Source organism: Motacilla alba, chromosome 18 (genome assembly GCF_015832195.1).
Source record: "Motacilla alba alba isolate MOTALB_02 chromosome 18, Motacilla_alba_V1.0_pri, whole genome shotgun sequence".
Lineage (NCBI taxonomy): Eukaryota > Metazoa > Chordata > Aves > Passeriformes > Motacillidae > Motacilla > Motacilla alba.
The window spans coordinates 572,451-599,169 of record NC_052033.1 but is presented as its reverse complement, the minus strand read 5'-3'; the positions used below and the strand labels follow the sequence as shown (position 1 = coordinate 599,169).

The 26,719-nt window shown below is 47.2% G+C and overlaps 2 protein-coding genes across 3 annotated transcripts in view; one reads left to right on the top strand and one right to left on the bottom strand.

The window, feature by feature from the left end:
- The first annotated feature begins 424 nt into the window (after positions 1–424).
- The window catches only part of ACSF2 (acyl-CoA synthetase family member 2), a 35,048-nt gene continuing 8,753 nt past the window's right edge, over positions 425–26,719 (top strand). The window contains exons 1-10 of the mRNA XM_038156823.1: positions 425–618; positions 5,047–5,242; positions 6,955–7,083; positions 8,045–8,098; positions 10,608–10,726; positions 10,952–11,114; positions 11,537–11,632; positions 12,535–12,683; positions 13,297–13,388; positions 14,461–14,537. Coding sequence (XP_038012751.1) covers positions 530–618; positions 5,047–5,242; positions 6,955–7,083; positions 8,045–8,098; positions 10,608–10,726; positions 10,952–11,114; positions 11,537–11,632; positions 12,535–12,683; positions 13,297–13,388; positions 14,461–14,537 — 1,164 coding nt within the window. The 5' untranslated portion in view covers positions 425–529. The remainder of the gene's footprint in view (positions 619–5,046; positions 5,243–6,954; positions 7,084–8,044; positions 8,099–10,607; positions 10,727–10,951; positions 11,115–11,536; positions 11,633–12,534; positions 12,684–13,296; positions 13,389–14,460; positions 14,538–26,719) is intronic.
- On the bottom strand, positions 15,792–26,427 carry CHAD (chondroadherin). 2 transcript variants are annotated; one of them, XM_038156828.1, is made up of 4 exons: positions 23,105–26,427; positions 19,277–19,440; positions 18,967–19,112; positions 15,792–16,740 (listed from the first exon to the last, which is right to left on the bottom strand). In XM_038156828.1, the coding sequence occupies exons 1-3, from the start codon at positions 23,882–23,884 to the stop codon at positions 18,971–18,973; spliced, it is 1,086 nt and encodes a 361-aa protein (XP_038012756.1). In that variant the 5' UTR covers positions 23,885–26,427; the 3' UTR covers positions 15,792–16,740; positions 18,967–18,970. The 2 variants fall into 2 exon arrangements, with proteins under 2 accessions (XP_038012756.1, XP_038012755.1); XM_038156827.1 differs by having other exon boundaries at positions 15,792–16,743; positions 23,105–26,426.

Genomic DNA, 26,719 nt, shown 5'->3' with positions numbered 1-26,719 from the left:
TCACAGGGCTAGGGGACCAAATGATACAAGTGGAGACGGGTGGAGGCAAATGATGGTGGTTGTCTTGCACCAAAGTCCATCTCTACTCATTTGAGTGGAGGGGCTTATTCGGAATGTAACAGTGGTTGGGTCAGGCTGATGGAACTTCCTTCAGGCTGGGAAGAAGAGATAACGGAGTGGAAATGTACAGGAAAGAAATTGTGGTGGACAGCTGGGGGTCCGGCTGGGGACCGGCAGAGGATGGGGCAGGTGCCCGGCGGGACTCCGGGGGTTCCGTCTGAGCCTCCAGTCCCTCTCGCAGACCGGGCAGGGCGGATGCCTTCTGTGCTTCCCTTCCTACCGGTGTCTCCCCCCGGCCGGAAGGGTCCCGGGGCCGTGGGGAGCCGCGGGCGGGGCGGAGCGGAGCCGGGGCGGGCCATGGAGCGCAACGCCCCCGAGCACCGAGCGGCGGAACGGAACGGGACGGGACGGGATAGAACGGGCCGGGTCGGGTCCCGCCGGGTGCTCGGGTGCTGCTGCCGCTGAAGGAATGGCCACGGCCCGTCTGGCAGCACTGTCCCGGCACGGGCTGCAGCTCCTGCGCCGGGCGGGCGAGCGGCGGGGAGCCCCGCCGGGCAGGTAGGGATGGGCTGGGGAGCGGGAGGTGCGGGCTATAGGGGGTAGAGGGCTGTGGGACTATAGGGGGTGGGTAGTTGTAGGGGACTGGGGCTAAAAGGGATAGGAATTAAAGGGGAATGGGGGCTATGGATGAGAAGGAATAGGGGCTGTACGGGATAGGGGGGCTGTGGATAAGAAGGTATGGGGGCTATAGGGGGCAGAGGGCTTGCTTATCCTTTTGGCAGGGAGAGTGCAGAGGGCAGAGAGGTACAGTGGAAAACAAAACCAGTAAGTTGCTGCAAGAGGAGTCTGAAAGCCCTCTCCTTGATCTCTCCTTAAACGAAAGGGAACTTGATCTCTCCTTAAATGAAAACAATAATAATAATATTTTTAAAAAGTAGTATGTATCTGGTTAACTCTTTAGTCAATAGATTAAAGCAGAAGTGAGGACAGAGCAGAGTTAAATTTCACCACCCTTTAATTGCAGTCATATTACAGAAAAGACCCAAAAGCTCTTGCTTTGGGGAGAGATGCTCTTGGTAGATGTCCATGAGCAAAGGAACTGGCAGAATCTGTGAACCTCTCCAAGTATTAACTCTGTGTTTGGGACAATTTCCAAGCTCTGGGAAGGCAGGGCCTTTCCCACAAGTGCAGATGTGATGGCACCACAGGGCAGGTCAGTGTCCTTCACATTACAAAGGGGACAGGAGCTTACACTCCCTTGTTTTCTCTCTCATCCCTTTTGATAATTTCTGTAGAGACTGGTAAAGAGTTAAAGGTGAAAACAGAGCTGGTTATCTTATGTCAACAACTCCAAACTATTGACTGGGGCTGTTCAGAGAAAAATACAAACAGCTCCTAGGATTAGCCCAGAGTGCTTGCTTCAGTTTTATCATTTCTGCTTCCTGCCATCAGACAGAAGAGCTCTGGGATTGCTGGGATTTGGCTGCTTTCCCGCCTTTGCAGGGAAGAGGAGGAGGATGCATTTTTCCCAGATCTCTGATGCCTCTCTGTTGAGCTGTATTGCTGAACTTGAGGGTTCCAGAGTTTTGTACGAACAGCCTGTGGATGAGGCTGGCTCATTTGCAGGCTGTCTTGCTGCTCAAACATGCTGCTAACAAAAGGCACGTGCTCTCCAAAAGTCATGGTTCACGGTGCTGACACCCAAGTGCAAGCAGAGTTTTATCTGCTCTCCTTTGGCTGAGTCAGGGAAATGAGAGCTGGTGTAATATCAGACCATGGGTTTTGTTTTATCTCCAGCAGCACCAGATGCTTTGTAGGAAGAGGTGAAGGGTGAGTGGCTTGTTTTCTGTAAGAAAGATGAACACAGAGATTATTTCCAAATCCTTTGGACTCTTTCTTTCTAGAGGTCTCTTGATACAGTCTCTCAGATCACACTTGCTGCTGGCTGTAGGCAGGAGGGAGACCAGCCCTATGTGATTTCCAGCATGATGCTACTGATAATGAACATATCTTGTGTCTGCCTCCTTCATTCCACTCGTGACCCCCAGTGCTTCCGAAAGGCTGCTGTGTTTTATCCCACACCTTTCACTTCTGCCACTCTCAAAGTGATACAGAAATGCTGAAGTACATGTGAATGTCAGACCAGAATTCAGGGAGCTCAGACTCGATGGCAGCTGAGAATTTTGCTTTAATGCATTTGAAGAAGTTATGTGAGTTAGTGCTTTGAGAGGAGTCAGTGACTCTGGCTTATGAGCATGAGATATCTTAGCCTTCTTAGCCTCTAATTTCAGTGCTGCTGATGCTTTCATTTGAAAATGCGAATACCTGGGACCTCTGAGAGCAAGCTGTGTTCACAGTGTGAAACACTGCAATATTTTCTCAGTATTTTTCAGCATGTGGCTTTGTAATGATATCTTTTACTGCTCTTTGATGCACTTTCACCCTCATGTTTGGGAGTAGGGAAGAAGCCAAACCATGAAACCTGGAGCTTTGTGCCTTCTTGCATTTAGTGTAAAAGTCTGGTTCTGAAAAGTCAGTGAAACCTTTTGGCTCTTCAGGCCTGGAAAATATTGAGACAGTAAGCCCAGAGAGCCTGATCTGTGTAATGCTTTGCCAAGACATGACAGTGTAAGATATTCCCCTTTTCACTGGCAATGCAGGGCTGTGCAAGTACCTCTTTGAAGGCTGACTGCAGGGAGCAGGAGACTGTTTCAGCTGGTCACTTTGGATTCTGATTGAATTTTCTCAATCTGAATTTTGTAGTATTTCTTCCTCACTCCAATCTCTTTTTGTGATGGTCTTTTGTTGTTTATTTTTCCTAGTGCTGAGCCTGCTTGGCTCCTAGTGTCCCCTGAGATGATGCTGGGGAGAAGAGCTATTGCGCAACCAGGTCAGCAGCTGCTCCCTGCCCCCTCCAGCCCTTCCTGGGTGGGGAATTTAGGGACAGGCTCTGCTAACACTGGAGATTACTTGCCTTGAGGGAGATGAGTGCGGCTGGCTCCATTAAGTGTTTTATCAAACAGCCTGGGGGTTCCTCATCCGCCCTCGTGAGCTATGACAGGGGACAGGAAGTTCTTTAGTCTCAGTTTCAACCAGCAAGTGGCTGTGGTTGGCTGTACTGGCTTTTGCCGCTCTCCCGGGAGCATTCATCCTGCCATTGCTTTAGGGAGAATTTTTTCTACCTTTTGATTTATAGAACTGATGTTTATAAAGGCCTTTTTTCAGAGCTTTCTTTCATCTCCTTGCTTATACACATGCTTTGCCCAGGAGTTTTCAAGCAATAAAAGGAAGTTCAGTTTAGCACTTGTCCTCCCTCCTCCTCAGGCAGCCTTACAGCCTTGATGTGAGTTGCCCAAGAGCTTGGTGAGAAGAGATGTCAGAAGTGATGTCTGAACAGAGCCTGTGGGAGTTTGTGCAATCCTCCCTCTGCCGAAAAGCAAAGCCGGGTGGGGGGGAAGAAGGGAAAGGGTCAGGTCATTCACTCCTCTCTTGGAGTAAAAATCTAGCTTTTGTTCTCTGAACTCCAGGCTCAGGCTTGTTTCTTGTGGGCAGGAAAACAAATCATTTGTCGCAATAACACCAAGTCTTTGCAGAATATTGATCCCGTAGTAGATGGGCATTTAGGCTGAGCTATTTTTCCTCTTTAAGGCAGGGATTTCCCCATTATACACAGCCTCTGTGCTATGCACCCTACAAATGTACCTTAGCCCTGTCCCTCCTGGTTGTCTCCCAGTGTTGGAACAGAGGAGCTGAAGTCATGGAGGAAGGAGAGAGAAATGAGGAGGGACAGAGAATATGGGTGGCTGCCTGGGGTGGAAGACAGCGTGGTGGGAGGTGGCTGCTGGAGTGGAGGGAGGAGATGGAGAGAGGAACCAAAGTAGGAACTGCAGTGCTCAGATGGTCAGGAGCTGTGGTTTGAGGGGAGATTGCTGCATTTGCACTGATGATCAGACTTCGGGGAAAGCCCTAATGATTTTAAAATTATTTTCCCTATTGTTGCTTCTCTTGACTCATTGACCTCCCCTTGGCCTCCAGCACAATGTCTCAGTGCTTCTACCCTGCCTGGTTTGTATTTCTCAAACCCATCCCTGCTCTCCTCCTTCCCACCTGTCTCAAATTTGCAGTGGGGGGCTATCTCCTCCCTTCTGTGGTATTGCCTCTGCACTTCTCCCCCCTCATCTCGCTGGTAACTCCTCTTTTTATTGATGCTGTTTCAGTCCCATAAACTCTTTGCATTCCAGCTGTCAGAGATGGAGCGTGTACAGCTGCTTGCTGTTGTAAACACAGACCATTCCTTTGCAGACACCTCAGTTACAGCTTAGCTTCTCTGAACTCTTATAAACAGTTTTCATTCTGCAGGATTAGACTCTTCTCTGCTGATTGTTTTGGAGAATGACCTCTTTAATTTTAATTCTCTCTTTCTCATTTGTTTGCTCTTTTCAGCCAGTTGGGAGAATTTATCTACAAACTGGTTTGGTTGTGTTACTTCACAGCTATTTAATGTTGCAGAAAGACCAAGCCCAGTTGCCATCTCTCTGTGAACTGCAGAGCCCATATTCTGTCCAGGCACACGGATATATCTGTGTAGTTTTCAGTGCAGGTGAATGATGGTAGAACCAGGCTGTGCCAGTTCTGCAGAGCTGAACTCCTTCAGGAGCAGGCTCCTTCAAGAGCAGGCTCCTTCCCCACCAGGTCTCCCATGGAGGGATGAAGGCTCTGCCTGTTCTGCCTGCTGGTGTAGACACACATGTGCATGCCCTGGGGTTACCAAGGTTGTCCATGTGCCTCAAGCCACTGCATAAGCTTTCCAAGTCCTTTTGGAAGTCTTCCTGATCTTGACCCACTGAAATAGCTGCCTGTGGTTCCTGCTGGTGCAGGAATGTGCATCAGGTATTCCCAATGCCATTGGCAGGCTGATAATCCCTCCAGATGGGTAGAACTATATTGACAGGTTATATTAAATAGCCTCTTCTTTTTTTTTCCTAGTGCCCTGCATACAAAGATGCCCTCTGTGTCTCCCAAGGTGACCAACAGCTACATCCAGGGACCCACAGACATTCCCCTTCTTGACAAAACCGTGGGCCAGTGCCTGGAGGAGACTGTGGAGCGCTTTCCTGACCGCGAGGCCTTGGTCTTCTGCCGGGATGGGGTTCGGAAGACGTTTGCTCAGTTCAAAGAGGAGGTGAGTGCCTTGTTCATCACTCAGGTGATTGGATGACAGCAGCAGGCGTGATGGAGGAATGGGAAACATTGCTCAGTTTCATTGCTCAGCTCAGGACTGAGATGAGTTGTGTGTGGACCTTCATGCTGGTGCAGAGGGAACAGCACATTTCCAGCACGCACTGATGGGCATGTGCTGCCTTCATCCTTCTCCAAGCCTTGGGATGAAAGGGGGGAAGCAGCATATGCAAAATGCTAACATCCCATAATGAACATTCATACTTTAAAATTATCACACTTATCTGATGGGTTATGGGCTGAGTCATGGCGTTTTTCTCTGTTGGAGTAGACTCCACCTTCTGGATTAGTCACTCTGGATATCAGAGGTCCTGAGTGTGGGGAAGATTTTTATCCAAGCATGAAGGCAATGGAGCAAAGTATAGGACTAGTGCTCAATATCATATGCACAGATGTGTGTGGGTGTGTGCATATACGAATACATGGTTCTCTGCTTTTGGAATGGAGGGACTAACTACCTGGAAAGTTTCTAATAGATGTGTGATACGATCTTTGATAGGAAAGAATCGTTTGGTAGGTTTTTAGGCTTACTATGGTTTTGGTCACATCCATTCACATAAACAAGATTAGCTGTATTCACCCTAATTTTAAGAAGTAGGCTGTAATTCAGAACTAAATCAAATTGTTCCTTAGATTCATATCTCCTGCAAGGCAGATTTTGTAAATTAATTTGAGAACTTCACAAAACTATAAAACCTTTCCTGAATGCCTCATTGTATTTATACATACATTTGTGAACCTGAAACACGCTTACCACCCTGCAAAATAAAGTAGTTGTTAATATAGTGGCTGAACTTGAGTTAACGAATCACAGAATCATTAATGCTGGAAAAGGTTTCAAAGACTGAGACTTTGGCCGATCATAGCACTATCAGGTAGGTCAAAGTACTGAGTGCAACATCCAGTTGTTTCTTTAATGCCTCCAAAGACAGGGACTCCAACACCTCCCTGGGAAGTCCTTTCCAATATTTAATAACCTTTTCAGTGAAGAAATTCCTCCTGTTTCTAGCCTGGTGCAGTTTGTGGCCACTTCCTCTCATCCTGAACCTTGGTCCCCGGGAGCAGACCCTGACTGCCACCTGGCTGCACTCTCTTGTCAGGGAGTTGTAGAGAGGAAGAAGGTCCCCTCTGATCCTCCTTTTCTCCAGACTGAGCCCCTCCAACTTCCCCAGTCACTCCTTATGGGACTTATGAGGACAGGAACCCAGAACTGGTCAAAATCACTTGATAGAATTTTCTTCACCCAAATCCTTTTGGAAGTAAGTGATACCCAGAACAGAGGCAGATTCAACAGTATGGATGGGTCCAGCATATGGGTAAGACTTGGTCCTAAGTGGAATTGATGAGAAAGTTTGCAATAAATAGTCTTTGGGCAAGAAGTAACTTGCAACAACATAATTGCCTATTTTGGTTTCCTTCCTGCTTTGTTGTATTGTTCCAGGTTTGTAATTTTAATGCTTTCAGTCAAGCTGCTGAGCAGTCTGTGCTGCAGGCTCAGAAGCTGCTGCAGGCATGGGCTGATGGACTGTTCTGGGGAGACACAGTCTGTTGCATTTCAGTTACAAAGATGATGCTTTTTCTCCAGAAAGCAGTGCCTGTAGACCAATATCCCCCTCTGCATCCTGTGTGTGATTCTCAGGCTCTTGTATCTTTTAGGTGGACCAAGCAGCAGCTGGACTTCTGGCCCTTGGCCTGAGGAAGGGAGACCGGCTGGGAATGTGGGGACCCAATAAATACGAGTGGGTTCTTATGCAGTTTGCAACTGCCCAGGCAGGAATCATCCTGGTAAGGAGTGTGCTTTTAGCAGTCTATTGGGAAAGGAGATAGAGACAAAGAAGCAATAGGAAATACTGGAGAATAAAGTTTGTTTGTTTTTCCATGCTCTTACGAGGCATGTCATCTATAGCTGAATCAAGTATTTAAGGAAGATCTGTGCAGCTCTCTGCATTTTTGTCCTCCACTCTGTAGGGAAGCAGGCTGCAGAGGGAGGAGAAGCAAAAAAAGTGCTTACAACAGCTGTTAATAGGAGACGTGCTTTTCTCTACAGGACCATTTTTATGTGGGATGTTGCTGCTCTAACCTTTTACCAGCTGGTTAGATCCCTTTGAAATGTATTGCTCCGTGGAACAAAGGCTCACTTAAAAATCTTGTCCAGGCTGCATATCCCTAAAGCAAATTTTCATTTAATAGCATGACCAAAATACACCTTATTTAGGCAGTGCACTGTGTTGAGGTCTGTACCCTGCCTTCTGCTGCATTTCTTCCATCCTGGTTCATTCCAGTGTCTGCAGGAATAGGGTGGAAGAGCATGGCTCAGTAGGAACCTGTGGGTGAACTTAACTCCAGTGGCCACTCTGTGGAGAGCTGGGCAGAAGGTGTTATCATGGTTTTCCATCAAGAAACCGGACTTACACAAGAATTTTGATCTAGTTTAGTGGATTGGATCAGCTAGATCAACTGGATCAACTCCTGTGAGACGGGAGGTCTGGTTTCTGTTCCTGAAGCTCTGTTTTGACTGTGACCTCACATAAATCTCTTTTCCAATTGTTTTCTTTCACACAAACACAGAATTCAGATATATTTTCTGTGAATGCGGAATCCCTGTGGTGGTGAGCTGTTAATTCTGTGTTGGAGGAGAGGCTCTGAGTGTGGCTTAACCTTGGAGGAACTTTTCTGTTGGAATATGTGCTGGGGGGAGCGTGTTCAAGGCAAGAAGGTGATCAAATTCTTGTTTTTGGCTCTTCAGGTATCTGTGAATCCTGCCTACCAGGCCTCTGAGCTGGAGTTTGTGCTCAGGAAGGTTCGTATGGCATGAACTGTCTGTTGAAGGGGATTGGCGGGGACATGGTGCAGATGAGCTGCTTAAGGTTTGGGTGTATGGGAAGAGCTGGCTGGAGAGCAGGGCTGGTGTTGGATGTGCAGAGGGGATGAAGCTGCAATTCTGTGGCCACATTTCTTGCTGTGGCTGCCACCCTGTCTGATGAAAACTGCTGTATCCTTCTCATCCCTCTCTCCCTGCAAACAGCCAGGTACTGCCAGTACTACCCCAAACCAACCCCCACTGTCAGCAGTCATCTACCAGGGAACGAGGGAAAAATGTAGGACTTGATACCTCCTCTTTGCCCCTCGTGCTCAGGGCAAAAATCACCATCTGGGATCTCAGCCTTGAAAGTAGAACCTCAGAAAGGACCTCATTTTAACCTCAGACCAGTCTACTTGGTAGCTTGATTTCTCCTTCCCAGGTTTGTCTGAGGCTGGCTTAAGTCCTAGGTTTAAGCTGGTTTAAGTCCTAGGTATTGCCACTGTTTAACATCTTTCTGCTGTCTGATCCTGCTGCCTCATCTACCCTTGAATACCTGCCTGGGTTTGAATTTGTGATGTGCAGAGCACCGATCAATTTAAACTGTTCAGGCTCCCTTGCTCAAATAATGAGGAATTCAGGTTATTAAATATTTGATGGCTAAAAATTAAGATTAAGCAGATAATTTTTTCACAGTGGTTTGTTCAGCTATAAATGAAAGGCTGATATTAGAAGAGAGGGAGCCACTTCTGAATGTTCCCAGCACTACCCAAGTTAGTTTTACCTAGAAAGTGGATAATTTTTAGCAAATTTCTTTTGTATCAGTAACTCTGTAATGAGTTGTTTGGCTGCAATTTCAGTTCTTGTTTCATCCGTTCTCTAATCCTTTTAGCAGTCCTGGTCACTCCTGTTCTCATGCATAGGGTTGAACCCAGTGCTGCAGTGGAGCACCGTCTCTTCCAGGCTGGGTGTCCTTGGGCTTCACTGTCCTACTGGAATGTGCAGCTCAGCTCTTCCCTTTTTCCCCAGCAAGGCTTTTGTTTTCATCTCCTGTGATGTAATCTGGAATGTTGATGGAGTAAAAGCAGAAATGTGCTTCAGCTCCATTGGGAATCACTCCTGTCTTGCCCTTCCAGATTTGCCAGCATTACCAGCTTTATTATGCACCTTTGACACTGGGATCTCTGGAGTTCTTCACCACCCTAAGGATTTGTTTGTGTTTGTTTATTTCCGTAATAAAATTTCTGAAGACTTTAGGGCTTTTCCTGTTGGATCCTGTCCATCTGTGCAGTCCCATTGGTATCTATGGAAATATGTGGGGAATAACCATTCCTTGGATTCCTACTGTATTTCCAGGGCTTGGTAAAAGCAAACTGATGTCGAGTTTTCATATTTTACATTCTTTGAAGACAGGTCTGCTGCCATTCAGGTTGAGACCAAGTGGGAGCAGCCCAACAAGAGACTCTCTATCTTGTACAACATCAGCCCTTCAATCAGCCCTGCTCTCCCCACACAATATCTGTTTTTCAGAGCTGGTTCAACCAGAATTGTAGCTTAAAGGAATTAGTAGTAAAAAGTTGCAGAGGCCTGAAACAGCCTCAGACCCCTGGGTTCTGGGCAGCCTGTTCCAGAAAATAGAGCAAATGTTTATCTTCCTTTCTGACAAAGCCGAGAGGGTACTTACAAATAATTTATTGGAGTAGCCTTTTTCTCCTTATTTCCCAGACTCTGGGAAAAAAAATGAGAACAGCTGAGTAAATATGTAAATAGTTTATTGGACACAAATGCATTTTTGGAAGACGAAAACAGTTTGCAAATCTGGGTCAAATTCGGCAAAATCTCTGCTGCTGAAAAAGAACTAAAAATTCTTGGAGTAATTAAGGTGTTTTGTTTTGGGATTATGTAAATGTAAAGGTTGAGTGAAAAATGTTTTCAGTTTCAAAATAGCTAGTGCTTTAAAAAAAGGTGTAAAAATCTTAGGAAAAGGAACACCTCAAAAATTCCACAAAAAACCCGTGGCTTGATCTTAGAGGCAGATTTTAGAAATCCTTGTTTTTCCAGATTTCCGCAAAAATCCTCATTCCGGATCAACACAAATTAATTTGTTTTAACTTTATTTATTTATTCATATTTTGGGACTGGCTTTTTGTTGGAGTTGGGACTCATAATCTGAAAAATAAGTTGTTTGCCTTGTGCTCACAATGAAGGGTGTCAGTCCTGGGCAAGGAGGGAACTTTAGGCTGCAGCTCTAATTTCTTGACCAGCAAAAATCATCCTGAATCCAGCACTGAGGAAGAGCAAAGCACTGGCTGCACAGCTGGATCCAGGCTTGGGATGCTGGGTATGCAGTGACAGCACAGCACTGCTTTGGGAATGCACAGCTGTAAGTGCTCATTTGCTTTAGTCACTGGGGAACCTCCCTGTTCCTGTATTGGGGGTGGCTGCTCTTTATCATGTCCTGACCATCAACCCAATATGACTTTTCATGAGTTTCTGTCTCCCTTCACAGGTTGGCTGTAAGGCACTGGTGTTCCCCAATCAATTTAAAACACAGAAATACTATAATATTCTGAAGCAGTCATGTCCTGAGCTAGAAAAATCCAGTCCAGGGGGAATAAAGAGCCAAAGGTGAGTTAGGAACATCTGGTGTCTTTGCACTGATCTCACAGCCATGTCCTGCCTCGTGTCCTCTCAGCTGCACAACACAGGTTTTGCTGAAGAAGGACTCACAGGTGGTCTCATTTGAAGAGAGCAAGTTAGGCTGGCCCAGAGGTTTGCCCTGACCAGTGTACACCTGTCTGGGCACTTTTCTCCTTGTTCTGTTATTGTTGATGGTATTTTTCTCTCTGCCAGGCTACCTGACTTATCCATTGTCATCATGTGTGACTCAAAGCTGCCTGGCACCTTCCACATGGATGAAGTGATGCAGGCTGGGGATGGCAGCTACCTGAAGCAGCTCAGGGCCATGCAGCAGACGCTGTCCTGCGATGAGCCCATCAACATCCAGTTCACTTCAGTAGGTGCCCTTCAGTAGGTGCCCTGCCAGCTCCATGCCCTGGGGTTGCGTTCCTCACTGGGAACACGGGGAAAGATGTGTGCAATGCCACACATCTCATTTTCTTCTTGTTTCCCTCTGAGACCAAGCTTCCAGCTTCTGCAGTAGGATGGAAAAAGTGTTCTACCATTTCCCCTTTCTCCATTCTTTTTGTTCAGCCCTTTGTCAAGGGCTGATGGAGATGAGACAGTGCCCGGAAAACTCTGTTCTGCTGAAATTGAGCTATTTTTGAGATTCAGGTGCTGTTAAAAAAGTAAAACCAGTCTTCCAGGTCTGAAAGGAGAAAAAAGTCCAAGATCACCCCAGAGTCTGCCACGGGGAATCTCCCCTGAGCTCATCCTCAGAAAAGGTGGTTTTATTGCGTAATTCCCTGTGTCTTCCAGGGAACAACGGGAAGCCCTAAAGGAGCCACCCTCTCCCACAGGAACATTGTGAATAATGCCAATCTGGTTGGTCTGAGGCTGGGGATCACAGACCAGGTGGGTTTGGTGGGAACAGGGTTTGGGGAGGCCTCTGCTGCAATGGAGAGACCACGTGTGGAGAATGCTGGTGTTTACTCAGTAGAAGGGCAGGATGTTTTGCTGCAAATGACATTGAGGGATATTATGCATAACATTTTGCACTTCAATGGAGTTCATTGATCTTTAATTTTAGTTTCATGTGAAGCTTTTTTTTTTAGGCAAAAAAGCTATCTTTTTGTGGGGGAAAACATGAAATTAATCACTTTTCATTTTGGTGAATACTTATTTCAAATAATTACAAGACTCTGGATGTTAGCTTTGAATTCTGTTGACTGAGGTTTTAATTTGATTTGCATGACTTGGTTTCATGTCATGTTTACAGTCTTATAACTCTTATCAGGGTATGACCTCTCTTTTTGTGGTTTCTTAAACAAATTAAAGACAAATATTTTCTTTTGACATTCTGAAGTACTTAGAAATTTCTAACACATCAGCTTTGATCCAGAGAATAGATGAGTTGTTTCAATCAGGCTTCAGAGCCTTTGGCGATTTAAAAAAAAAAAGAAAGTAAAATGAATAGCATGTGCCAAGTCCTGCATATTTCATGCCTCTCACAGCACTCCCATTCGTTTCTTTTGGTATACAGTGTATAAGCAATAGCAGACCAAGGAGTCCAGCAAAGAGACATTGCAAAATTACAGGGTGAAATATTGACATAAAAAACTTCCCAAACGGATTTTTATTAAAGGCAGGATGCGTCAGTTGTCTTTTCACCTAACACGAGCACAGCAGAATGTCAGATTTCCAGCCAAGGGGATCAGGAAAAATGTCACTGCTCAGATCTTTGCTCTTCAGCAGGGAGATGGGCTGGACGCACACTGGGAGGTCTCCTCTCCTCACTGTTTTCTGGTTGATCCCAGGAGAGTCGCTGTGGGCTCCCTGCGCCTCTCTATCACTGCCTGGCGTCGGTGGGAGGCTGCATGGTGATGGCTCTGCATGGCACCTCCTGCATCTTCTCATCACCCAGCTTCGAGGGCAAGGCTGCGCTGGAGGCCGTGTCTCGAGAGAAGTGAGAGCCTGTTTTTCTAAGGAGCAGTTCTTGGCCTCGTGGCTCTGCTCCTTCCATTGCCCCACCTGCCAGGACCTTGCTTGTGCTCTTCCTTCCCGCAATGGGAGAGGCAGATTTGCTGCTGCACTCAATTGCACAGGAACTTCAGGAAACAAAGTCTGCCTTTTCAGCTGTGCTTGGGAGTGTGTCACCCTTCTTCTGAAATTAAGGAATCCTTCCTGTCACCATAGGGCTTTGGCTGGGAAGCATAGTGGTGTCTTGGTTTGCTGTCGCTGCTGTGTTTTCAGTACTGAACACCTGCCCTCCTTTTCCAAGTCCAACTCTCCTGCTGGGATAGTGTTTCCATATTGTTCCTCAAGTATAGCTTGGGAAACAAAGGATACTGTCTGCATCATACATGTACATATGTCTCTGTATTTTATGCAGATGTATGACTGTGTGTGCTGATGAACAGCACATCTGCTGTGCCTGCCTCCGTGCTGCTGCTCTGCAGCCCCAGATGGGACAGGCCAGGATGGGACAAGATGGGATGGGAGGGGATGGGATGGGTGCTGAGCTGGGGCTGCCCCCAGTTTCCACCTCTGCAGCTTTGCCTTTTTATCCCTTCCTCAAGATGCTCCTTCCTCCTTGGCACACCCACCATGTTCATAGACATGCTCTCCCAGCCAGACTTCGACTCCTATGACCTGTCAACCCTCCGGGGAGGTAAGTCCCAGAATTCAAATGGAAAAATCCTGAGAACCAGGATATTCCTGGTTCCCTGCTGGGAGGCCATCTTTTTAGTTTTGTGAGCATGCGTCTCTTCTGGTGGAAAGAATTTAGTTGCATGAGCCTTGTGTTTCCCCTGTTAATTTGATGCTGCATTTCTTTTCCTTGGGGAATCCTTCCATCATTATGTATTTTAGGACTCCTTCATCTGAAGGCAGTCTAGGGAAGGACCTTTTTATTTTAGCTGCAAGGGGAGGTGTCAGGAACAGCTTGATTTTCCTTGTCTCTCCAACCACCACCATGTGGCAGCAGATGCTTTCTGTGTCTCAGACTAGTGCAGTCCATAAAGCAGACCCAAGCTCAGATTTCCTTCTCAGATCTGAATGTTCCTGCTTGTTTCTGAAGTCATTCATCCCCGTGCTGGAGGGTGTGATACCATGTGCTGGAGCTTCCTCTCCTGTCACAGCCCACCTTGGAAATAGCTGGGCAGACCACCAGTCCTTTTGAGGCAGTAATAGTACAGAGAGAAGGTGGTGCTGGAGCATAAGGAAATATTTTAGCAAGTTACCTAATCATCTCTGCTATGTGCAAAATGATCCTGTCTTCATCCTGTTCCCCACCAAAGCCCATATATTACCCCACTCTTTTGCTCTGTCATCCTAGGTTGGAACAGGTGGCAGTGGGATCTACCCTCTCCCAAAAGGGCTGCTCTGTGCAAGGCAAGAGGAAAGGTTTTTGGTTTTATAGTGATGATCGATGAGAGTGTTTGTCCCACTATAAAACTGTGCCTCTTTCTGCTATGAATCTTTCCATTTTTGGAGAAATGTAGGTTGGACCAGGTTTGAGTTATAGAGTTTATTTTCCTGTTGAGAAAGGCAAATTGGCCTTGCTGCAACCTTTGCTTCTAGAACAACTAGGACCTGTATAAAAAGATTTAGGAAGTATTTTGACAGGAACCACTGTATCCTGCAGGTCTTGTCAGCATTAAATCTGGGAGTGGAGAGCTGTTTGAGGGACTACTTCTGGGAATTAATAGCTACTTTCCAAGATATTTTCCTCTTTCTTCCAGGAATTATTGCAGGTTCTCCTGTTCCCCCTGAGATCATGAGGACAATTATCACCAAGATGCACATGCCAGAGCTTGTGGTGAGTTGTGGTGGCTGTGACCAGACTGCAAGGGGTGTTTGCCACGGTGAGACACCAAGTTTGAGTTCTCTGGACCACAGTTGTACCTGGTGGTCCTGGAGCTGCTGGGATCAGGCTGAAGAGGGAAGGCTCAGAGGACCTGGAAGACAGAAGTGGGGGTTCTGCCTGGTTGCTGCTGAGGTGTCTGGGGAGGAAGCTTCGGAAGAAGACAAGACATCACAGTCAATGTCATTAAGTGAAATTCTGCTGCTCATTTCAAAACTTTTACTGACATTCAATTGTACACACTGCCAGGATTATGGTGGCAGAGGCAATGCTGGTTCATGTTGGTGCAGGTGGGTGCTTGTATTCTTCTTGGTGTAGAGCTGTCAAGTTTCTTTCCCCATCCTGGATTTCCTGTGGATGTAAAACCTCATTGCATGGTTTTTGTCATGTCTGAGTCAGGTCATGGGAATGGTGCCATCCACGTGTGCAGCACCAAATGTTGCACTGCTAGAAGGGCAGTATGTGCTGGGCCACTTGTCCTGCTGCTCCACGACAGGTCCCACCACCCTAGGCCTGTGCAAGAGCCAACAGCATGTGCTGCATGTGGGGGACAGGCCACCAGCAAGGGGGTCAGTGACCCTCTAGGTGACACATTTCCTAGGCATGTCCTGCCATCTGCATGCAGGATGCATGCAGAATGGCTGAGCCAGAAAAGGACTGTTTTGTTTTGCCCTAAACGAATTTCATTCGGTACCATGCTGCTTCCCAAGGCTGAGGAAGCAGCCAATAGTGATGGATAAACATGTGGGTCTGGGAGTCAGATTAGGCTGTTGTTGTTGGCAGACCCTGACTGCACCAGCAGTAGGGTTTTACAGGGACAACTCTGTGCTCTGCCACAGACCAGGGGAATCCAGGGCATCCGTCTGGAAGCTGTCTTGGATGCAGCCAGGTTTTTTTCCCGGATATGATGCTCTTAATGCTGAGCTGGAAACACCAGGGTTGGTGCTGCTGCTTGAGCTCTGTCAGGTGACAGCTACCTATTTTCATAGTAAACTTGAGTTTGGTCTCACAAAATATTTTCAAGCATTACTGTGAGAGCCCAGGACTCATTAGGTGTCACATGTTCCTGTTTTGTAGCAAGAGAAATAATAAAACCCTCCCAAACAGTTGCTCTGCCCATGGGATAAAGAGGATTAAGTCTATATTTGTGCCACTGGTCTCATGTTACTCCTGATCCCTCCAGCCCTCAGACAGACACAGAGAGACTTGTTGATTTCATCTTTGCAGCAAGAGCTTTATACAGAAGATGTACATAAGAAAATATACAATTAGATTTCTATATAGGAGGCAGAGGAGTTTTCACCCTCTTAAAGGTCATTTACACTGTTACAGAGGAATAAATAGACATATATTTATATAACTCTTCAGGATTAAAAAATATAGTTGAATTGCAACTGTGGCTTTGAAATAGCTGTGACAATGAACCATAGCCATCCTGGTGTTCTGCTAGATCCTCTGGAGTATAGGTGGGAAGGAGAGGAGGCGTGCCTGTGCCAACTGCACACCTTCTCCTCTTGGACATCCTGGTGACCCCACAGAGTGGAGAGGAAATCCAGTCTTCAGATGGCTCCAGTTTTGGAAGTTCCCAATACTGTTTCCCTTAAAGGATTTCTGGCCAGTTTTGGGAGATTGCTGCCTCAGGGCCACTGGCTCTTAGTCACTGCTTCATCTGTCCCCTCAGCCCTGGCCTGCAGGGATCCCCTCTGTGGGAAGGCAGGGGAGTCTCTTTGCATGGGTTGAGACCAATTTTCCTTATGAAGCAGCTGGGGGAGGGATGCTTCTACCTTCCCATTTGCTCCCTCTCCTCTGGAATGGGAAAGACAGCAACCAGCTGGTTGATCAGGGATGTGGGTTATGTCTCTTCTGGGAAAGATGAATGTGTTTTACCAGCAGGATCTAGCCTAGCTTGTCTTAGTATGGTCATGCATAGTTTAGTTTTTAAAAAGGCCTCTTTTAAAATACATAGATGTTGGAAAAGATTGGGAAGTGGATTCCATCCTTTGATCAGCAGAGAAGCAGGGATTCAGAGGAGGCTGCAGGTGTTCATATATATCAGAAGTGTTTCCTGACAGGTAGGAGAAGCTCAAGGAAGGACTCAGAAGTCAGTAGTTTTCTGATGGTTGAAGTGACCAGTCACCAGGACGGGCCATACCGGAGCCTGCTAGCATTAAAAAAGAAAGAAGGTCACACCTTTAAGGAGATATTTCCAGCAGAGTGGTAAACTTGTTAATGTTTGTCTATTTTTAAATCAGTGGATGAAGCCCATACTTGAAAGTGAAGAGTTTGGAGTCAAGGAGCTATTACAACTTCCCATAGCAGAGGAAATGGGTTATCTGAGCTACTCTGCCAACTCTCTGTGTGCCTCCTGAGGATCTTACCCAAAGTGCTGATGGTCAAGGAACACTTCTTGGCGAAGGAAGGAAACCCAGAGTGAAGTTTTCAAGAGTACCACTACAGTATTTTGATGTCCCAATTCTGAAAATCCAGGGCAGGTGTAGTCTTAGAAACTACCAAGCAGCTTTTCATCTTAAATGTAGCCAATGACCTGAGTCAGTCCTCATCCCTGAAATACAGACCCCTACACATGACAGCTGCCTGGCTCTCAAGGGGTGCATGATGAAATCAGAGGTACTTTCATAAAATTCATGCTCACTACACTGGAGTGGGTTTGTGTACCTGCTTTTTGGCACAGACACCTGAAGGCATTGAGCTTTGCCTTCTGCAAGACTGGAATAAATAATTTCCTATTTCATTAGCACTTGTAAACCTGTTTGAGGGAGCTGGATGGAAAATACTACAGAAAAAACCCCAGGTATTATTGTTATGGTTTTCTTATTCTCACCATGGAGGAGTGAACTGGTATCGAGTTCAGGCAGGGAAAGAAGATTAAGAAGGGTCAGACCTGTAAATAAACTATGTTCAAGTACTGTGGTTTAGAAAAAGTTTTTCCATGCTTAGAGCAGAACTTTTCTTGCCCTGTATGGAATGACTGGTATTTCCATCTCTAATCCATAAAACCCTCTGGCACTGCAAGAGAAATGACCACTTTAGAAAGGCACAGAGCAGCTGGCATAATCCCTGACATTTTGGTCATAAATTTCCTTTCTCCACCCTGATGTGCATATCCTTAGTGAAGTGGGGATCAAAAGGCCATAACATGGCACAATGCCCACCTCTTTTCATACAATGCAGTGCAGGATCACTGCACTTTCCTTAACAAATGAGCAAAGGTCCCTTCCCCTAGAGCTTACAAACTTGCAGGCTCATTCAAAGTCCTCTGGAATCTGTGCAAACTCCAGACCTATTTCTGGGATGGGAAAAAGTAAAATGCTTGGGGTGGAGTGATGACAGTTGTGGCTTTTTTGCTCTTCTGCAGGCTGAACTTAATACCCCTGCTAGTTTCCAGCTGTGGAAGGTGTCTGTGTGATCAATTTTCTCAGCTGGTGTTTGCCTTGGTAGCTGTCAGGAAAAGCTCATTGCTAGAGGGGAAGGCAGCCTGGTCTCTGAATCACCTCCTGGCTCAGGACACCTTACCCAAAGAATATTTGCTATCTTGAACATCCATCCTCTGGTATACTCATTTGAAGGCAACAGCCATTGTTTTTAAATACCTGATTGTCTTGGAGGGAATTGTGGAAAGGGAAGTGATGGATCAAGAGCTGCTCCTTATGAAAAGATATCTACTTTCCTGTGGGCTGGGCAGTCTGGGGCAAGACTTCCCAGCAATGCCCTGTCCTGGATTTCACACCAGACCTGGAGGACCTTTATAGGGCAAAGGGCTGAGCGTCTCCAGTTGGTTGGAAAAGTAAAGCTTGTGTGGTCCCAGCTCAGGGTAGGAGTCGGCTAAATCTGATATATAGTGTTTATCCCTTTTGCATAACAATTACATCTTGACTTGATATGGGGCTTTGGTGTTAGGACAGGGTGTATGTCACCATAGTGCCTGAAGCATGATTGAGGCTTAAACCCTGTCACAGTGTAGGGCTTTTGGTTTTTTTTCCTTATGTACAGTGATTGCTGCAAAAAGCAATAAATTTTTTCCCATGTTGCAATAGAAGCTCTGAAGATTTGAAAATTATTCTGTGTGTGTTTTCAGGATCCTTACTTCTCTATTTCATACTTATTTAAATGTTTTTGCCCTTAATTTCTGCCCCAGGCCTGTCTTTAGCCCTATGTTTTTTTCACAGAGCTGACTCCATCCCTGATGCTACAGGCAGGTTCTCTGCGCTGGGAGCTCATGGAGCCGGGAGATGGTGTGGCTCTGAGCAGAGACCTGTGTGGGTGGATGGATGAGCTGCTGTAAGCCAGACCCTGGTGGCATTTTAAGACTGATGCCACCAAAGGTGCTGGGACTTCTGTTGCGACTAAAAGGGAACCATCTTACGTGTTTAATGGCGGCTCCCCTTCCTGGACCTCTTGGTGGGCAGCTTGCAGGAGCGGAGGGCCGGGGTGTCCCTGATGGGCTGTCCCCGGTGCTGGGCTGGTGTGGAGCAGGTGTCCTCAGCACGGGTGCGGTTGCCTTTCAGCCACCTGTGACACAGGGAGGAAGGAAGAGAGGAACTTGAAAAAGGGGCAAACCATGAACATCAGAGGGCAGGGTAGGGAGAGGGCTGCTGAGCGTGACAGCAGTGTCCTGGCACAGCTCAGGGGGCCCGAGGAGACCCCAGGGAACGCAGGATGTGGCGGTGCCGTACTTGCGCAGAGGTGCCAGCTGGCAGTTGCAGTGCCAGGGGTTTTGGGAGATTGTCAGCGTCTCCATTTTGTCAAAAGGGAAGTTTCGGGGCAATTGGGTGAGCCGGTTGTTCTCCACGTGGGCGGTTTTCAGCCCGGTCACGCCAGCAAACGCGTTGTCTGCAAACTGAAGCACAAAGGTTTCTGGTGAGGAACATGGACTTGGGGAATGGGGACTCCAAACCTGGGGGCCTCTGTTCCAGACTTTGAGTGTCATAAGAACAAGGCACTGGGACACGTTGCCTAGAGAAGTTGTGCATGTGCTATCCCTGGAAGTATTCAAAGCCAGGTTGGACAGGGCTTGGAGCAACCTGGCGTCCTTGCCCATGTCAGGGAGTTTTGGAAAGGGATGATCTTTAATGCCCTTTCCAACCCAGGCTATCCTATCATTCTATGAAGCATGGAGAGAGCAAGAGAAAAAGCTGTGAACAGGGAGCTGGCTTGCCGGACGCTCTATACACTTGAGAGGCAGCATGGATGGTGGGCTTATGGTTGATGGAGTCTCCTACAGGGACAGCTACATCCAAATCCATGTGGGATTATCTTTGCAGCCACATCCCTAAATAAATTGAAGTCTGGCAACCCTTTTTATTTTTGAGCCATAATTCTCCATTCTAAATTAAGATATATTCTAGTATATTTCTTTCTAAGGCTGGGAATCCTCCCAAGGCCTGTTGTCTTGCCTGGAGCAACTGAAGGAGGAGTGTTTGTGGCCTCTGAAGGGGCTGTAGACTTTGGCAGTGCCTGGGGGCTCTGAGTGGAAATTTACACTTGGCATTTGAGCAATGTAGAAATACAGGCAGGTTTCCAGCACTTCAGCCTCCTCCATTTTTTTTCTCATTTCCAGTGGGTTTTTTTGCAAAGGATGCTGTAAAATTTGTGCTTTCTTGGTTGACAGGGAGGCTTTAAGGTAGAGCCTCCCTTAAGAAAGCTGTCAAAAAACAAGAGAGGCTGTAGATCTGACCTCTCCTCTCTTCCCTGAGGCCTCATCCCTGACATTTTTCAGTCTGTGGTCACTCAAGTTGGAAAGTTGTTGAAAACAAACCCCTCAACAGGAACTTCATGGCAGTGATGGATTGGGGAGGGGCTCCCGACAAAGCACAAAGCCCTTCTTGGCTATGACAAACCATTTCTTCCCCCTCTCAAAGTCGGGGGAGAGCTTTCTCTAAAAGTCGTATAGGACACTCACTAAGTCTTCCCAAAGCTCCAGGACCTGTGCTCCCATTTCTGAAAAGAACCTTGCACTTCTCTTGGACCATCAAGGTGTGTTCATGCTCTTTAAGCTGAAAAGCTTGACAGAGGAAATGCACTATTTTAAGCAGTGAACTTTTGTCATCTTCCAAATTAAGCATTGCTGGATGGGATTAGAGCTTAGCTAGGAGACTCCCAGATCCTTGTAGCTGTTGGGCAGTCAGCATTGCTGGTCTTCTTCCAAAACTGAGCTGATCTCAGGAGGCTGGACTGTGCTGATAGTGGAGCTGCTCTGAGGGATGCTGGCACGCCATGCAGAGGGGCGGGAGGGCTGGACAGTGGTGTTACTGTCTCAGCTGCTCATTCCTCTCCCAGCCCCATGAGATGAGTTCACATCTGCTGCTAACAGCTACAGAGCTGCCTGCCAGACTGTGTCTTTGGGAAGAAAAGGGTGATTTTTATCCTTTATTTAAATGGAGGATTACTGCTGTTATTTTACACTAAATACACAGACAGGGTGCCTGTCTCATCTTGAGGTACAAGGAGGGTCCTGGCCTGTGCAACACAGCCTTGTGGCGTCCGGTGTGGGTCTGTGATGCTGGGGGGAAATGGGAGCTCTGTGTGGAGCCTGAGCTCCAGCTTTTGCTCAGGCTCTTCCTTTTGCTCAGATGTAATTTAGGCTAGAGTACAATCGCATGGGTTTACACTTGATCAGCTCAAAAATCTTGCAGCCATGCAGAGAAGAGCTAAGGACAGCATGTTTGTGAAGGAGAAAGGGCTGCAGCAAAGATGCTGGCAGCACTTAGAGCATTTGGTGGTGATTTCCTGGATCATGCGGTCTCTATGATTAGATGTCTCTTAGCAGTGCAAAGTTCACACGTGGGCTGTTTGGGTACGAGACCTTTGAGGATTTGAAGGGAAAATGAGCTGGAAGCTTTGTATTTGCAACCCCTAAAAGCCCTAAAGCTGCAGAAGCCACCCCTATTAGTACTGATCCCATAAACTGATGTCCTGTTGGGTTGCTGGGGAGTAAAGGAGGCACTGGCTGCACAAGAGCCTTTTAAGGTCCTATCCATAGGTGGTCACTATAAAAAAAGAAAAAAAAAAAAGTCATTTTTGCTGACTAGAATTGTTAACCATTGCTTCTTGGTCAAACCAAGGATCCTTGTTTCCCTGGAACACCCCAAAGTCTAATTTCTTCAACAAGTAACTTGGAACTCTGATATCTCTAGCTGGTACAACATTATGCTGCAATATTTGACTGAAAGTGCCTTAGAACTGAGTCTACAGAAGTGCTGTCACAGAACATCTAAGGTCTTGCCTAGTAAGGTCAATAGATCCTTTTCAAGTGTTAAGTTTGCTCAGTCCCATACTAGAGAGAAGACAAGGACAGAGTGGACAAGGGCTTAAATACTGAAATTATTACTGAACTGGTTTAGTTAGTGTTGTTCTGCACCTGGACAGGCTATAATTCCAGTTTTTGAGCTTTTTGGAATTCTAACTCCCTTTGAAAACTCTGGTTTTATGCATTTCTGGTAGCTTTCATGTGATCTGCTCATTATTGTGAGACTGTCTGAGTTGTGAAGAAATTCTCTTTTTCATCACATCTTCCTGCATGTGGTGGGTGTTGCTTTGCCGTGCAGTTCCTACCTGGCTCACCTGGATTCTCTTGGGCTTCCTGGCAAAGCATCATCCCAGGGAGAACTGTTCTGTTCTGCCTCCAGCTCCCTCTCTTTCCAGCCATGGAGGATTCACCCAGGACATCAGGCTGCATCAGGATGCTGTGCTGGATTCTGCAGCACTTCCTGGCTTTTCAAAGATCCTAATACAAGTGATTCCCTGAGTGTGATACTCCTGCCTGTGGATCCTGCTTTCTCACAGAAAAAGGAGGAGTTGTTTTGCCCTTCAGGATACCTGCATGTCCCTCCTCCCCTCCAGTGGGAACAGGGCTCCTTTGTAAGATGCTGCGAGAGTTCCTTTTGGGAGAGCATCAATAAACAAACCTTTCTTTGTAACGTGTCAGGTTGGGAGGCAGTGGGGAGGTGAAGGTCTGTACCCCCACCTATCTGCAAGGCAGGGGTAAGAAGCCAGGACTGTTCACAGCCCCTCCAAGGAGTCTCCCTCTCCCAGTCCACAGCAGGTACCTGGGCTGAGCAAAGGAGGTAGAGCAATTCAGCTCTGCAAGGTGGAAGTGCCCTCCACTATGAGGGACACGCTCACCTCTCATCCCTCACCTTGTTTCTGTGAGTATGGAAGGTTCCTAATTGTCATGGAGCATCCCAGATACCTTTTCTCAGTGTCCAGTGTCACCACCAGCTTGGGAGAGAATGCACTGCCTTGCATCCATCCAGAGGGCTTAATCAGCTCCAGATAATATGGTTTTGCATAAATAACTCAACAGAGGGGTGGGGTGTGCTCTCTCATCCCACGCTTGAGCCACGTCAGGGTATAATCAGTGCCTTGCTGCCTGCAGAGCCTACAGACCTGCATCTCCCCTCTCCTCTGTAAGGGAGGGTCAGCAAACCAAAGGTTTTGTAAAGGGGAAGAAAAGCAAGCCTCATGATTCTGATCTGGAGCAAGTGGAATGAGAAGGGACTCACCTTCTTCAGTTTCATGTTGTCCAGGTGGAGTGTCTGCAGGTATCGCCCGAAGGACTGGAAGGCATTGTCAGGGATGACCTCAATTGGGTTATGAGAAAGTTTCAGTTCCTCCAGCACTCTCAGCTTACTCATTGCATTCACAGGGTAGCTGCTCAGCTGGTTCTTGTCCAGGTGGAGGACAGCAAGGTTTTCTACATCCTCCATGGCCCCGGGTAGGAGGTTGGTGAGGGAGTTGTCGGAGAGGAAGAGCCAGCGCAGATCTTTAGCCCCATTGAAGACCCCTGGTTTCAGCTCCTGGATTTTATTGCTGCCCAAGTGCAGGATGAAGAGGTTGACAAGAGGGGAGAGGAGCCCTTTGGATAGATCTGGGATCTTGTTCTTGTCCAGGTACAGGTAGGTGAGATCAGAGAGATCATCGAAGGCTCCTGGCTTTATAACACTGATCTGGTTGTCGGTGAGATAGAGGTAGACCAGGCTCTTGAGCCCCCGGAAGGCTCCAGTGGAGATCTCCTTGATCCGAGAGCTCTGGAGGTGCAGGGACACCAGCTTTTTCATGTCTCGGAAGCCGTTGGTCGGCAGGATGGGGAAGTTGTTCTTCTGCAGGTTGAGAAGCCGTGTCTGCTCAGGCACTTTGGGGATCTTCTTCAGCCCCGCATTGTCACAGATGACGTGCTGCAGGTCTCCACCGTGGCAGTGGCATCTGGGGGGACATGCCTGCATGGTGGAGATGAGACATGCCAGCAGGCTGAGGACACCGAGGAGGAAGCCTGACCCATTCATGGTCAGATCTGGAATTAAGTGTGGTAGAAAGAGAAGCGGGAGGAGGAGAGTGACGGGTAGGAGAGAGAGAGAGAGAGTAATCGAGCTTGCAGCATACTGAACACAGCCCTATTTATAATGTTATTAAAAAGCAAAATCCCTTCCCACAAACCACAGGCAGCAGCCAGTTGGAAACAACTGGCTTTGGGAACTTACTGTGAGCTTAACCCCTTGGCACCAGGCAGAGGAGTGTCCACGGCCCTGCCTGGCCCTGCTGCTGAGCGATGTGCAGAAGTAGTTTTCATCTCTGGAGGAAAATGGGAGGCAAATACTTGGGAAGAACCAATGTAGACCTGCTTTGTGGAGAACCTCCCTGGTGCCTGCTGAGCAGGGCCCAGATTCATCTGCAGGGAGGAAAACAGCCTGCTTTGGTTGAACAGCATAGCAGGGAGCACTGCTGAGCTCCACAGCCACCTCCTGCTGGAGCTTCCAGCAGATTCTGAGGTTCTACTTAGCCTTAGCTGGCTTGGGGAGGAGCACTGGGTCCTGTTACCATAGAGGAAAGTTCCTGGTGGGGGATGGGGTGCCTTTGTTCACTGATTCTAGAGGAGTTTTCCTAAACAGGGATTGGAGAAGGTGGGAGTGCTACGGGGTCATGCCAAAGGCCAACAGCACAGCAATTGCTCTTGCAATGCAAAATTTTGGTTGAACACTTCCAGATCTAGGCTGCATTGAAGAGCTGGCCAAGAAAGGGAGTGTAAAGACAGTCTTAATTTCTTTTCTTTCTGTGTCTTTTTTTTTTTTATGAACAGTAGAGGATAATATGGTCGTGGTCAGGACACCTGGTGCCTTCCAACAAGGGAAGCAGCATCAGAGCCTGCAGGGAAGTGGTGGGACATAGGCTGGTGGATTTGAAATGCCAGGCAGTGGTGTGGAGGTAGGTGGCAGTGCCTGTGGCTCTCGAGGCTGAGCTGTGGAAAGGGAAAAGCATTGGCATTGGTAAAGAGATGGAGAAGTAGCAAAACAAAAGAATCACTGCTGGAGCTGGGAGTGGCATCTGCCTTGCCTTCTGTCTTAGGGTAGTGGTGGCAAAGATGAATTAATGCCACAAGGGATGTCCCCTACTCTCCCAATAAAGAAGGCTAAAGCAAAGCAGTTAAAAGCCTCAGTGCATGCTTCTGTGAAGAGAGAGATCCAGGGGTTGCAGGGTGGGGTTTGGAATTGGAACATTTTGAACTGATTTCCAGCCAGTTCCTGGCTGCAGCAAACAGCTGAGAGCTGAGCATATAACTGTGAGCTTGTTGAGATTTCTGCTCCTGAGGCTGGCTGCAGAGCCCCAGTGGAGCCTGTGCAGAGGCGAGACAGGCTCAAGAAAGGGAGGAAATCCAAGGACTGACTTAGGACACAGACTGGCTTATTCACTGAGATTTCTGGGTTTTTCCATTGTTGCAGTGAGGAATCAGCTAGCGCTGCTGAGCGTGCTCCGCACTGTGCTATGCAAACAGCCTGGCAACCCTGCTCTGGTCAGCAGCTGTCAGTCTGAGCACTGTTTGCACTGCAGGACCAATTTGGGGGAGAAAATAGGCTTCTGGGGTGGGAATGTGGTTCTGGTGAGCCCGTGGCTGAACGATGATGTAATGTGGGACCGTGGTGCAAACCAGGCCATGTCAGGCTTTCAGTGTTTGTCAGCCCTGAGATGTGATGCCATGGAGCAGCTCACCTCAGCACAAAGAGCTTCTCATCTCTGGAGAGATGCTCTGACCTTGAGAGCTCCATGCTCCTGCTGGAGGGACCTTCTGGTTACTGTGGGATTTAAAACTCTTTGATCGAAACAATGGTATTTTGGCTTATGCCTGGTTTGGTAGGCACCACAATGGTCATGCACGTGCTTTTATCTTTGGAAAAGCTCTTTGAATGCCTTGGTCAGGATCTTTGTGACAGAGAAGCAAGAGATAGACAGAACCTTCTGTGTTTTCCTTCTTTGCCTCTTCAGTTTGCTGTTCCATGATTCTGAGGGTGCTCCTGAGTGTGTACTGCTCATGAAGCTCAGGCAGGGAACTGGGAGAATGATTGAAAAAGAAAAAAAAATCACCTTTAAAGCATCATCTTCTATCTACTAATTGATTTTATTTTGTCTCTCTGAGCAGGTTCAACCACTTAAATTTTCAATGTAGTAATTTGATTAACAATTCCTGCAGTTATGTTATTCTGTGCAAGAGCAACTGGTGGGTGATATTTAAAGCCCTGCCTGTTTCTGCTGGACACTGAATCTGGGGACTGAATCTGTGCTCCTTTGCTGAGAGTCTGGTAATTGGATTTCCCATCCCCTTGAAAAAAAAAAAAAAAGTCATCTAACAGCTTACTGCTTCTGCAGAGATTTTGGCCAGTGTGGATCAGGTTGGAGCAAAAAGCTGATGAGAGCCTTGCAAACTCCATCCATAAATACATCCTGCCCATGTGTATTTCTGGAACAAGACCCTTTTCAAAGGTTAAACTGCTCAAACCTCTTTCTCTTTCTTTCTTTCACTTTCTTCCACCCTTTTTCTGTTTGCTGGCTGAAACTGCAGATCTGGAGGGACAGAGACACTCTCTCCCTGCAGGGATGTGTGTGCTGTGGCCTGTGGACACCAGTGAAGTGTGAAGCTTCCTTGTGAAAATGCTGGGACATAGCTGCTACAGTGCTGGTGTGAGGTGGGAGGCTGTCCCTGCTTCAGCACTCCTGCCAGTCCTGATCTTGAAGTGTAGTCTAGGTGGATGCCAGGGTATTATTGGGGGGAAAGGTGTCTGCTCCTCAGATCCATTTCTCCAGACTCAAATAGTGAATAAAAGGAAGTTCTTTCCCTTAGTATTTTTTTA

Bases quoted from the DNA above. Each gene is read 5' to 3' on its own strand.
- CHAD (XM_038156828.1), bottom strand. From the start codon at position 23,884: ATGAATGGGTCAGGCTTCCTCCTCGGTGTCCTCAGCCTGCTGGCATGT. The intron at 19,441-23,104 runs GTGAGTCCCTTC...TTTGTGCTTCAG, and splicing joins ACAACATGAAACTGAAGAAG to TTTGCAGACAACGCGTTTGC. The intron at 19,113-19,276 runs GTACGGCACCGC...CCTGTGTCACAG, and splicing joins CAGCTGGCACCTCTGCGCAA to GTGGCTGAAAGGCAACCGCA.